This window comes from Primulina huaijiensis, chromosome 7 (assembly GCF_012295235.1).
Source record: "Primulina huaijiensis isolate GDHJ02 chromosome 7, ASM1229523v2, whole genome shotgun sequence".
In the NCBI taxonomy this organism is placed as follows: domain Eukaryota; kingdom Viridiplantae; phylum Streptophyta; class Magnoliopsida; order Lamiales; family Gesneriaceae; genus Primulina; species Primulina huaijiensis.
This window is the reverse complement of record NC_133312.1, coordinates 200,778-214,395: the sequence shown is the minus strand read 5'-3', so window position 1 is coordinate 214,395 and position 13,618 is coordinate 200,778. Positions and strand designations below refer to the sequence as shown.

Below are 13,618 nucleotides of genomic sequence, written 5' to 3'. Positions count from 1 at the left end.
AAATTAAATCCCATAAAATCTGATAAGAATAGCTTTTAAAACCTGGCAATTCCAACAAAAATGAATTGGCGATAGGACTCTTTCACAAGCACGGTGTTTGCCAAAGTTTGTATATTTGATGTGAAATATCCAGATGACAAGCGCAATGATGAAATTTATGCTAATAAATATCATCAAGATGACCACAAAGATGATATGCATAGAGGTTAAAAATACAAAAACAAAGATAATAAATATTATTCCTCTTCGTTTTCTGCTTTTTTTAAAAAATAAAAAAAATAAAAGGTGCCAGAAAATTATTAAAACAGTGATCATATTTTGTTTGCCAAAAATAAAATAAAATAAAATAAAAAAACCGGTGTATCTATGGGAAGTTCACAAGCCGAAAAATTAACTCAAAAGCATTCAAGCAACGAGGAAACCACATAATACTGCTGCTTCGCACAGAATTAATACACTACATAAAAATTACATCAAGTTGCTTGGGTTTGAATACAAAATCAATCAACCACCAAAACTCAGTTTACATGCGGCGAGGCGACATGCTATAGAAACCACTCACCATAATAGACAGCAGCAATCAAATCCTTTAGAAAAGAATCAAACATAACATGCCTAAATAGAAGCTTAGTTTTGAATGGTCAGTTCAAGATACTGAGATAAAAATCAGGCTCGTACGGCGTTTTGAGAAGGTGGTTTTCCTGAAATTTGTAGGTGGTGGCCAATAATTGAGGTCTGGAATCAGTGGACTGCTGTCCAGACAGCCACATTTCTGAAGAAGCGAGGGGAACGCTTTCTAGTATCGAATGCTGTGTCATAGGATGAGTGAAGTTGGCAACATTTTCATGCATTGCAATGGATTCTGAACCCCAGGAATTAGTTGACAGAAGAGAGAGAGCACGGTCAAACTCCGGTGCTGCATCTACTTGGGAAGACCCAAGGGCTCCCTCAGAACCTGAGAAGTAAATCAAGTAAGATCAAGTAACTTGAATCACCATTGAGCTTCCAGCTATCAGATTGAATTTGTCTACATGTTATGGCATCAGAACAAAGAGCAGAAAATTCAATTAAGATTTTCTTTTTCAGAATATAATATTACAGAACCAATAAATGATTCTTAGTGATAAGCTATCCACATTGAAAGAAACCAAGTTCAATATAGTTTATTCTGGACTAATTATTAGGGTAGGAGCAAAGTTAACCAATATGATCCGAAATGCTCATATAATCTGGAAAAAATTTCTGAAAGCACATAAAGTAGGAAACCAACCTGGATTCAAGATCTCAGATGCGGAATTCTTGGATGTCAAAAAACTGGCTGTATTCCCATGCATATTGAACTTGATACTTGGACCTGGTACATGCAATTGCTCATCAGTAATTCCATATCCATTAGACTTCAAAGAATATCCTTTAGTAATAGTGAACTCGGGGTTGCATGCGCTATCCCATATAGAACGTGCAGGAGTTCGAGAATGAAGAATTGGGGTGTTGTTCGGCAGAAAACTCATTTGTTGCCTTCCTCCTGTACAGGTAAAAAAGGAATTTAGATGGGCTTTGAATAAATTTTACGAAACATAATGAGACTAGTCCTCGACCATTTCCTGTCCTCGTCAGTATCATTTGAGATTTTAAATTATTACCTGCTTTTGGTTTAGATGGTAGAGAACTATCCAAAAGCATGTCATTATCTTACTATCTTACCATATCATAAAGAGAGAACAAGCTAGAGTAACTAATCTGGTTTCTTTGGTATGGTCACTCCAAAATTGCAAATACAACCCATTTTTCAGTTTATTTACGATTGTTTGATATAAATTTTATCTAGGAAAAAATATTTTTTAATTAAAAAAAATGCTTAATGACATGGACAGAAGAAAACTAATCCAGATGAAGAATGGAAAAAAGAAAACTGTTTCACATCATACCACTAAATCATACAACATTTGTCAAAATATCATAATACACTGTATTTTAATTTTAAGTTTAGAAACATATCGTGCATGACCGCAAGTAAAGAGAGAGCATGCTAGAGTAACTACCTAGATCTCTTTGGTAAAAACACTACAAATTTGCAAATACAACTTTTTTTCAGTTAATTTACAATTTGTTTGATAAAAAATTTACCTAGCAAAAAAATATTTTTAATGAAAAAGAAACTGCTTCACATCACACCACTAAATCATACAGTTCATTTGGCCGAATATCATAACTGCGCTATGTATATTAATTTTAAAACTACAAATTTATCAAATGTATATAATTCAAAATATTGATATACTATACTGCAGGACCTCTAGCTTGGAAGAAGAATCATTGCAATATTACAGGCAACAAGAAGTCCATTACCATTCCATGTTGAAAATGGGGTAACGAATATGGTATACACTGTCTATAGAATAAAGTTTAAATAAACAACAGCAGGAATACCATAAAATTGCGATGAAACCCCTGCTTTTAACTGGATAGTTTCCTGCTGTGGCTTGCGGCGTCGTGCATTATGATGAGAAAGTCTTCTTCGACAACTGCGCTTCTTTTCATCAAATTCAGACAAACCATGAAACCTTCACAGAGAAAGAATCAAAGAAGAAAATTCAAATCTCTTAAAATTTTCCCAGAAATAATAATAATAATAATAGCAAGAGATAGAACTCATGTCATATTTTAAGTCGTACTCTCGACTCTCCCATAGATATCCTGTGCCAGATATATTATTAGACTCGTAAAACCAATAAAAGGGTTTTTATCCACAGAGTATCACCTGCTACACTGCTGGCAAAAACGACGTTCAACACCTCCAACAATAACCTTTGGACATTTAGAATGGCTATCACAAACTCTGTGCTTTCTGTGATATTCCTTGGCCATTGAAAGATCAAGATTGCAGTCCTCGACTTGACACCGTGGCATAGGGATATTCTGACCAGATGATTTTGTTTTCTTAGGTGTACTGCTGGACGAAGTAGGCATCACAAAAAATGAAGCCATCTTAGTATTTCCCATGTTCCCACTATTCTCGAAATAAGTCCTCTTTCCAAGTTTCAGATCAATTAGCGGTTCCTCTAAAGCGTTCAAAGGTGAAGAAGTTCCAGAAATCTCAATTCCATTCATGTCCATTTTCTTGCCAAAATTTCCAGAGGACATGAATCTGAAGTTAGGAGTTTGCATCCCATCCTTTGTAGAGGAATCCACAGAAGCTGAAATTGAGCTTTTAGCTGAAGAGCCGTGATCACCATCAGAGCCAGAGGCACTACTTACACCGCCTCCGCCTGACGGATTGAAGTATCCGCCATTGATTTCTCCATCATCAACAATCATCCAGTCTGCTAAATGCAACCTCTAGGGACTTTCATTAGCTTTCCAACCGAATCCACCAAAGTTTGGGAAAACCCACTTAGAATTTCACTCCATGTCAGGAAAGTAGCTCATTAAACAACCTCACTCACTTGATCTTTGAGCAATGAGATCTATACATGAATTCACAGTGGATTTGCAAATTTAAAGAACAAGCATTCACAAAACAACCTCACAAAGAACAGAGACAACAATATAAGGTTTCAAGAAATTAATGAGAAACTTTAACTGTACGATTTGCTAATCAATCATCCCATGGAGAGGTTGCAACTCACTGTTTCATGCAGAGATAGTGAAGCGAAATATCAATACACTTCACTCCCAAAATCACGGTTTTCAGACAAACTGACTCCTAAACATCACCACACGTAAGGAACAATGAGCCCCAGATTCCAGAATTCAAAAGAACTTTAATTCTTGCATCCTCAAAATTCAAGAATCAAGCAGCCAGATTAAGCCTACAACAACAAAATATAAACAGAAAAGTATCCAACTATAGTGGTGAATATATGCAGCTCCCTTGAAGCAGAGAACTACTTATTTTCTATTAAAAAGAAGAAAGGCCGACAAGCTAACGCTTTTCCTTCTGCTACCCATTTTACTTCAACAAATTTTGTAAGAATTCTTGTTTACAAAATAAAAGTAACTTTTAATTACAGTGAAGGAATTGCCTTTGACTTCCTCAAAACAGAGAAGGCCATATACATTAATGAGATCGACTAAGAAATTTAAATGAAAGGGGACTCCATGTTTTGAATGAAGCTAATATTATAGGCATAATATTGGAAAATAACTTTATCATTCATCAAACAAAGCCATCAGTAATAAAATATCCCCAAGGATAAAAAAACCTCAGGGAGTCGCCATCTGTGACTTCCCCCTCCTTACCAAACCCAAACCAAGTCCTTTTCCCCAATAAAATTTGCATGGATTGCTACTCAAGTGAAGTACAAAGGCCTACAATTTTTTTTTCCTACACTAGAACAGAAGATAATATAAACATGCAGTATAATTCGCTTATTTTAATACATTGATTAATTGAGCACAATTAAAATAATGGGTCTAGTTTATGGTCCCCCCATCTAGGGTTTGTTAGTGTCCTCGGTAACCGAAAGTAGAAGGAAAAGCTTTTCAGCTCCAGACAGAATGTCTTTCCCGAAGGAAAATCAGAACAAAAAACCACTTAACGAGATCGCTTTGCAAGGACGTGGAAACGCATCAAACACCATACAAAAAGCCACTAACTTTTATTTTTTTTTAAAATGCAAAATCAGCAGAGGTATGGAGAAAGATATAATCTTTTCCCCAATTCCCAGGCCGAATTTTCTTCGCGTTTAGCACATCTTTTCAATAAAAAAAAACAAAAAATCACTCTACTGCTCTTCCAAAAATAGGAATTAAAAATCAAAGCAAACCCATCATTTTTACCGTAAACGCTTCATTAATGACTGAATTTACTTCCCCCGGCTGGAAATCAATAAGGCCTTTCGCTGTTTGGTGGGTAATCATCACAGCAACAGAGAGTCAGTTAATCTGATGCACATAGTTAAAAAAAAAACATGCAAACAGGGGAAAAAGGAAAAAGGACAATTACCCGATAAAGAAAATGGAATGAGCCGTTATTAGAGAGAGAGAGTAGAGTGTGAAGAAGTGGAAGGGGGATTATTGGAATATATCCCAAAAATGATTCTTAAGTCTAGACTAGACAATCGAAATACATGGAAGTAGCTTGGTTAATCCGATTTCCTTGTTAATCAATCACTCATTAATTTGTGCACAACGACCAATTACTTTAATACGTGGATGGAAAGTTATTTGTAAAATCCTTGTCCTCGCAAAATTTTCCAAGAAATTTAATACTTTTATTTTGCTTCAAATTTCGATACAAATCCATTATTTTTAATTATTATTATTATTATTATTTTTTGAGGAGTTTTATTTATTTATTATTATTATTATATGATATAGTGGGAAGCTTACCAACACTCTGTTTCTTGTTTCTCCACACGAGTCAATTACATTTTACCACCATAAAAAACGTAGCATAGCAACTGGCGTGTTTTCTTACATTGAGTTTAGAACAAAAATGGCTGGCTGGCTGGCTGGCTGCCCTCGACAGACATCACCTCCATCTCATTTCCAAATTATCTTTTTTCTTGCCAAAACACAGCTGATTTAGCATTAAAATGGATTCCATCAACAAGTCATGAATCGCACCTAGATAGAGTCTTAGGCTAAGTCGATTCCATTCGCAATACAGTCTATTAGAGCCGTTTGGGCTCAAACAAAGTTGACAGAAACAAATGGTCATCCAAGTTTTTCAATGGAGAAGTATCTACTCGTATTGCTATACATACACTACCATTATGCAATTGTTCATAGTAATCCAATTATTATGCTATGCTAACAGAACATTTATGATGCATCAATTTCTGAATATTTGGCACATGATGTATAATTCAACACAAATTTCACCCAAGGGCCAAGACATGCGGCAAATGCCCCGACTGATCCTTTTCCTGCCCAAACCATGCCGTAGCCCTAATAGCCAGAAGAGGGCCAAATTCGATAGTACTAATAAAAAAATTTCCAATCGGATCGAAAAGGAAAAAAAAGAAAGAAAAATTAAACAATAAGTTCAATTCAGACATACAGATGACACTCGAACTGAGAATTAACACAGTTCGGTGCTCTAAGGACATTACACAAGTGAAAATCCTGGATACTCATTTTTGGGTTGTGGCCTTGTGAGTTGGTTTTGGTGCCTGATTAATCTGCTCGACGATTGTGGCCTTGTGCTGTCCTGGAGCGATGATCCATGAAAGGAAAATCCAGCCTTTCATACATTTGCTTAGATCTGACTGTCAAAAAAGTGTGTATAGCCTTCATACAAGCACCCCCCGTAATTTCATACAATCTTGAGCACCTTCGAACAATTCCAAGAAAAATAGCAAATGCTCTACTTCAACAACATTTGAAGTTCAAGAATACCCTGTCAACCATTTCTCTACATAGATTTAGTGTCCTAATCCATGTTCATATGCTGGTTAACAGGGTATTCTCAGTGCATCCAGCTATGAAAAAGTTTCGCCCCTTGTGATCTGATGACACCCTAAGAGTTATCCATGTGTCCATTTTTATGATGATTTAGTTCACCCGTTGTTCTCCGAGAGAAGTTCAATTCCCTTAATTTGAGAAACTCCTCCATCCATGTTGTTGTCGGCATTTCCATCACAATCAACTTCCTTCACAGACTCAATGTCTTTGTCAGTCTCCAGAAAGTTGATTCCCTCAAATTCTGACAACGCTTGAAGAACTTCTAATGGAATAGATGCAGGATCTAGCTCACGGCAACCCTTTAGAACCTTTGCTCCTTCTTTACCGGTGAGCAAATTGGACGGCACTTGATGAGAAAACCGAGACATTTCTTCCATAGGAATTCTACGTATTTTATTTGGGTCAAAATGCTGATGGAAAACGGCTTTAAACCCAGAGATTTTAACAAGGGGAACTACAATTACACCGTATTCCTCAACATAGTCTTGAAGTATTTCCACCATGTCGTATTTGTGTATTACTTCATCTTCAGTGAGCTCATTCCAATCCGAGGACCAATTCCTGTACAAAGCCCAAATGTCACCTCTTTGAGGAAATATTTTAACGGTCTCAGAAGTGAATTTTACAAATTGGACTTTGTGTGAGAAACAGTCCAACGAGGTACAGATGTCAAGTCTGCCAGTTCTAAATTCCCCACATGTTCTAGAAAAGCCATTAATAAACCAATTTACATGGCCTAGTCCATCGTTGGTCATAGAATTTAGCCAACTCAGCCTAATCTTGAATGGATTTAGAGATATCACACTGTGAATCATGGTATAATGTCTCGGCATTCCATCATCATCATCATACACGGCCCATACCTGGTTGTCTCTGAAACATTGCACTGTCCTGTCTTTATCAAAACCATGAAAATCTGGATCAGGAACATTCACCAACATTCGCTCGACGTGTTCCGCAGAAAGACCTGAAGTACTATAACACAGTTTATTCAAAGGGACTCGACTGTTAGTCTCGACTGGCTTACATAACTTAGTAACACGTGTACAACTACAATTGTTTGTGTTTGACGTGCCATTTTCTTTGGTATTTTCATGAACCACCACTGCTACTGGATTCATCATGTTATATGGCACGTGTTCATTTAGTTTCTTAAGTATTTCCTCACGACCCTTCTCCATTAGCAAATGGTTGCTTGTATGTTTCTTCAAGGTATCCTGTTTGACAGCAGAGAAATCTGTGACCCGAATGGTTCCAGTTTCACAGATCCCATGTTTTGTAGTCTCCATGCTATTACCAAAGCTGTCAACACCTTTTCTCCTCTTCACAGCATCAGAACGGCCAGAGATTTCAGCACCCACTGGTCTTTTTGATGCAAGATTCTTTCCTCGCAATGTCTCCCCTCTTCTTGTGGCAGCCTGTGCTTTCTGCCTTTCCTTCTTAACTTTCTCATAAGCTTGCTTAACCATATTTGCCGCTTGAACAGCAGTAGCAGAACCTGTTGACTCAAAGAATGGAGCCCACCGGAAGTTACTATGATTGGATTCGTTATCGCGACTGAAACCTGGAGTTCTTGCATGAGTTGTGGCTGAGTTCTTTCGCAGGGCATTACTTCCCTGATAGCTTGTATTTTTCCATAGCTTAGAATTCGCAGTCTGAGATGATGATCTCTTGGAGCCTCGGCTAGATGGAGGCTCGATTTCAATAGCAAAGTAGGCCTCATGGCAATTGGGGCAAAGAAGATGGTGGTTGAGATACACTCTGAGATATTCATATTGCAGCCTACATCGATCACAGACAGTCCAAAACGTGCGACGCTCCATGAGAAATGGGGGAGGAGCAGAAGAGAGGTCCCTCTTGACAGTATTATTACCCTTTGTAACCCCATCTCTGCTATGAAAATCATCCTTCGGAACCCCATTCCTGTTACTAGAATAATCCTTAGGAATCCGTTTCGTTTTATTAGAATTGCAATTTGTAAACCTTGGCTGCGAAGCTACTGCAAACTTGTAGAACCCATTTTGCATTGGCGTTGAAGGATCTGCCTTCATAGACCGATTTCTTTGCTGGAATGCCACACCATACCTCCTATCATATGCTATTCTCTTGGACTTATCTGAAAGTAAATTCCAGGCTTGCGAGACAAGTTGAAATGCCCCTTCAGCCCCAATGAATCTATTTTTGTCAGGATGGAGGAGGAGAGCAAGTTTTCTATACTGTTTTCTTATGGTCTCATCATCAGTGAAAGGATTCACATCGAGCACACCATACCAGTCACATTCTTCTTGCATTTTCTTTTCTTCAGCGCAAAGATAGATCTCAAGAGTAATCAACATTTGGGAAATTCCGTCAAGTTCAGGATATAAATTCCTAGCCTTCAAAGCAAATTTTTTTGCCCCCTTAATGTCCTTTGCTACAAACTTCCTCTCAGCAATTTCTTTCGCTCTCACAGCCTCATCTCTGTTGCACTCCATTGACACTTGGATTCTCTCTACCTCCATCCTCCTTGTATCATCACACTAAACGGCACTTAAAACAAAACACACTCGTCATCAGAATTCCAAAAAAAAAAAAGGAAGAAGAAAACTGATCCTACATTCTATCTTCAAATAGAACATAGGAGAATGTAAATTAACCAAGCTAGAGAACAAATAAAAACAGCCAAGAAATGCACAATCAGCACTTTTCATCAAGTCATCAAATAATTCCAAGATATAACAATACCAAGATCTCAAAATTACTTGTGAAAAGAGAACTGCAACAAAATAAGAAATAGAAAATGTCATTTAAAATCCAGTAACGCTAACTTGCCACTGCAAACAAGTGAATGAAAAAAGATTACAAGCACCAAAAGCTGAAGAACTGGAGCGTAACTCTAAAACAACATACCAATTAAAAGCTTAGGAAATCACATTTCAATCCCGAAAACAAACCCTTAATCAGATGATCGGTCATCATCAAAACACAAACCTTGTGATAGAGAGATGGATACCTTAAACGAGAAAAATGCCTACAGACCAGACCGACCCTATGGAGCAGGAGTAGGAGCACGAAAATTTGATTATTGCGAATTCGTCCCCGCGAATCCCCTAATGATTTTAGGGCATAAATTTATGTGGGCCCCACACGAAAAAATGAATTTTATTTATTTATTTATTAAAACAATTGACGAATTTCTTTTTGAAACTGCGTTTTCATTTATTCAATCTGTTCAAGTTTTATTACAATTCGATAAAGTCCTTATCTTTCAAGGTCACGTTTTATAAATCAAATGTGGTTTTCTGAAAGTAATACAACTGCATCGCCGCACTAGGACTAGGAGCATATATATATATATATATATACTAGAAAGGACACGTGCGTTACACGTGGTTAACAAATGATCGAACCATAATTATGAAATTTGGATATTGTCTAAAATCATTTGATTAATATCATGTTTTAGAGTATTTGCTAACCTAAACAGATCAAAACACAATAGATAAAATAACATCATGACCATAAACATATATATTCACTTGTTTATATGACAAACTTTTCAATCAACGTGATTATGACATAATAACAACTTTGTCAAACCAGAAAAGATTTTTTCCATCCAAATACCATTCATAAAAGAAAAATAATAAAAATAAATTAATAAAGTAATGGATTTACTATGGCCCAAATCACAATATACTTAAATGAAGCACACAAAATTATAAGTGATAATAAAAAAAATCTCTTAATTGATTAAAATTAGCATCCTATTTTCAAAATAAAACCACTAAAATTGTTATCAAGTTTAATTCAATTGCTTTTGCTAACTTTTAACCCTTTATAGATTTTGTTTACCTTTTTATGTTTGGTTTTTAAAATTACATATTTAGATAATTAATTTTATATCAGAATACATATTTTCCGGTGGATACTTTTAACTAAATTTCATTAAAAAAATTTCTACATGCAAAAATGCTTCATAAAACAAAAATTTACATCTTATAGCTTTCGAGCAATGATTGTAAACAAAACATAGAGATCACTTCCTTTAACATCCATTTTAAGGAGAAAAAATATTTCTAAAATTATTTTCAAAATAATCTCAAATTTAGTCAAAAATTCATTAATGATCGATAAAAAAATCATATGCTAAATCAGTAAATCAACTGCTATAACTATCAAGTTTTATTACAAAAAACTTGAATCACTTGCTATTATGAAAGATTTTCATTCACATGATTGTAATATAACAGAATAAGATATGATAAAAAATGAAAATGACTCGAACATTATTAACTATAATAGAGCGAATTTCTAAATATTTAACATCATCTTTGGGACTAAATTAAAAACTAAGTTAATATAAATATATATTCTACTTTTCTTCTCAGATGATAAAAAAAATGCACTAACCAATAAAGAGACATCAGATAAAAATGGATCAAGAATGTCAAGCACAATAAAAGTATTTCAATTTATTTGTATCATCAATTGCAAGCTGAAACATCAAAGGTTAAACAAATTATGTATGTGAAGAAATGAAATGAAAAACAAAAAGGAAACAAAATACTACATCATCATAATAGAATTGAAAACCTCTTTCGACAAACAAATGCCACAAAGAAGTAAAAAAAGGTGAAAATAACAAAAAAACGAATGTCACAAAGAAGAAAAAGAAAAGCATGGAGAAAACAATTTAAAAAAAGTGAAAAGAATGATAAAACAAGTGGAAAAAAAATACAAAGCTAATACTAAAGGTCACAAGAATATAATAAACACATGAACTAAAAAATAAATATACAAGACATCAATTTCTATTAACATAAATACAATTGAATGATAACTACTAAAATGAATTAAATCCTATTAACCTTAACATGGATAATGACTAAAATAACCCTATCAACTATGTCAAAATGCAAAATAAGAGGTCATAATAGTAAGGTCACAAATAGAACTCTATAAATATATATATATATATATATGGTATTTATCTTGATAGAGGAGGTCTGTTAATTCTTCAACATTGACTTTAAGCTCTCACAATACAAGGTAATAAGAAAGAAAGAAAGAAAGAAAGATCCAATCTTGCCATATGATTCCTACAACTCTTCTTCGCTGGTATCGAAACCAGGCAATTCCAACTGGGGAAGCTCCGGAACAGATGGAGACTCAAAAGAAACTTTGTCCTTGATAGAGGAGACCTGTTTCATCACTTGTTGAACATTCACATTCACATTCACTTTAGGCTGGCCATTGAAAAATCTTTTCGCAATACCTCCCAGGGATTCGAGAGGACTGGACAATACATGTTTGATTTTCAAAATGAGGGAGACTTCCGATAGCTGCCAGGTAAGGGTTACCAGAATCATGGCTGAGAGAAGGCCGTGTGTAATCAAGTTCTGCCTCTTTACCTTGTTCAATTCTTCCATGATTTCGTCACAGCTATGAGTATTAACATGTCCAGATTCGGATTCATCAGGCTCCCAGTTTTCTTGTTCCAACTGTCGGTCAATTCGCAAAAATTGCAAGTAAAACCTTCCCAATCAATCAAATATAAACAGTATGTCTTGCATTGCAGCTCTAGCCAAGAAATGAAGATAGACAGGAATTATTTTCCTTCCAATAATTTAATTATCAATTCACCAATAACTAATAATGTATGTAAAACCCTAATAATTCTTCTACCCTGGTGAATAATTTAAAAAAAAAATCAAAAAACTATGAGTTACCTCAAGTGGTGGGAACAGGGGTACTCAAATAAGAAGAATCATACAGAGGAATTGAAACCAAAAAAAAAAGAAAAAAGAAAAAAGAAAGCTTCTTTATAAGTAAATAATCGCGGGTGGATGGATGGATACCTGAGTACGTAGGTCGGAGAGCAAAGTCCGCCGATGGACAGAGGTTCCATTTTCATACCCATCTTCTTCTTCCTCCACCAGCAGTTGATTAATGGCTTCCTGTATCACCTTCAAATTTTGCTGCGACTCCATTTCACATCGACCCGCCGTGAAAATGAATGGTACGGGTGGGGTCTTGTTTTAACATATCAAAAGACAATTTTTGCCGTATTAAAATTCAACTTAAAATTAAAACTCATTCCAAACATAAAAACTGAACTCGAACTCCAATTATACGAAAAACTCAACTCAAATATAAAAACACAACTCAAACTCAACCCAAATATAAAAACTCAACTCAAATAAAAAAATTCAACTCAAAATCGACCCAGTAATGAAAAATTAGACTCAAACTTGATTCAGTGTTGAAAATCTCGACCCCGTGATAAAAACTCGATCCAAATATAAAAAAATCAACCCAAACTCCACTCAAATAAAAAAACTCAACCCATCAAGATAAAAAATTAGACTCAAAATCGATTTAGTGATGAAAAACTCTATCCAGTTATAATTCAACTCAATATAAAAACTCAACCCAATGATGACTAAAACTTGATCTAATGATGAAAAATCGACCCAATGAATAAAAAATCGACCTATTGATGAAAAATTAAACCCAAAATCGATCCAATGAAAAAAAATTAGACCCAAACTCGACCCCAGAATTCTTATGGGTTTTTTGTATTTTCTTGCATAATAAAAATAAAATGTTGAAATTAACTTGATGGTAAGACGAGTTCCTGCAAAATTATATTTGGGTTCGAGTCTTAACCATTTCAATAAGTTGCTATCAAAATTTTTTTTTCCTTTTAAAAAATAAGAGTGAAAAAACTAAAACATCCTTAAATTCACTCAATTAAAAAAATCATATTCATTTCAACTCAGATAAAGCCTATATATTTTAATGACCCAACACGCCCTGGTATTAATTAAATTATTATATATATTATTTTTTATTTTTAATAAAAGTAAAAGTACTATCAAGAAAACACGACATTTCATTCATGTAAAAAACAAGAAAATCGAAGCATCAGCAGACAACAAAGTGAACGGTGGTCCCATGGCCTTCACGAGCCCATTTCACGTCATCGTTGAGCTCTTAAATTAAATTCTCTCATTTTATTATTATTATTATTATTATTATTATTATTGAAACTTGATTAACAGAAAGTCTACAACAGCTAAGAAATTAGAAGAAATATTAGATTTCTAAAAACAGCACTCACACCCAATCATGTGTATAATATATCATTACACCAAAATAATATTAATATTATACTCTTCACTAATTAATCATTTAAAAAATTATAAGTATTTATTTAATAGAT

At 34.8% G+C, this 13,618-nt stretch overlaps 3 protein-coding genes across 8 annotated transcripts; all 3 read right to left on the bottom strand.

Annotated features, from left to right (window-relative positions):
• Positions 1–419: 419 nt before the first annotated feature.
• On the bottom strand, positions 420–4,915 carry LOC140980836 (squamosa promoter-binding-like protein 3). Of its 3 annotated transcripts, none has more exons than XM_073446899.1 (5): positions 4,783–4,915; positions 2,762–3,467; positions 2,431–2,564; positions 1,271–1,525; positions 420–955 (listed from the first exon to the last, which is right to left on the bottom strand). In XM_073446899.1, the coding sequence occupies exons 2-5, from the start codon at positions 3,316–3,318 to the stop codon at positions 642–644; spliced, it is 1,260 nt and encodes a 419-aa protein (XP_073303000.1). In that variant the 5' UTR covers positions 3,319–3,467; positions 4,783–4,915; the 3' UTR covers positions 420–641. The 3 variants fall into 3 exon arrangements, with proteins under 3 accessions (XP_073303000.1, XP_073302998.1, XP_073302999.1); XM_073446897.1 differs by having other exon boundaries at positions 3,584–4,910; XM_073446898.1 differs by having other exon boundaries at positions 3,630–4,910.
• A 1,047-nt stretch (positions 4,916–5,962) lies between these two features.
• LOC140980962 (uncharacterized) lies at positions 5,963–9,660 on the bottom strand. Of its 4 annotated transcripts, none has more exons than XM_073447110.1 (2): positions 9,324–9,660; positions 5,963–8,930 (listed from the first exon to the last, which is right to left on the bottom strand). In XM_073447110.1, the coding sequence occupies exon 2, from the start codon at positions 8,910–8,912 to the stop codon at positions 6,507–6,509; it is 2,406 nt and encodes an 801-aa protein (XP_073303211.1). In that variant the 5' UTR covers positions 8,913–8,930; positions 9,324–9,660; the 3' UTR covers positions 5,963–6,506. The 4 variants fall into 4 exon arrangements, with proteins under 4 accessions (XP_073303211.1, XP_073303210.1, XP_073303208.1 ...); XM_073447109.1 differs by having other exon boundaries at positions 9,404–9,660; XM_073447107.1 differs by having other exon boundaries at positions 5,963–9,166; positions 9,404–9,659.
• A 1,615-nt stretch (positions 9,661–11,275) lies between these two features.
• On the bottom strand, positions 11,276–12,439 carry LOC140981230 (uncharacterized). Its single transcript, XM_073447559.1, has 2 exons — positions 12,252–12,439; positions 11,276–11,894 (listed from the first exon to the last, which is right to left on the bottom strand). Exons 1-2 carry the CDS (start codon positions 12,381–12,383, stop codon positions 11,493–11,495), a joined length of 534 nt encoding a protein of 177 aa, XP_073303660.1. The 5' UTR covers positions 12,384–12,439; the 3' UTR covers positions 11,276–11,492.
• Between the last annotated feature and the right edge of the window lie 1,179 nt (positions 12,440–13,618).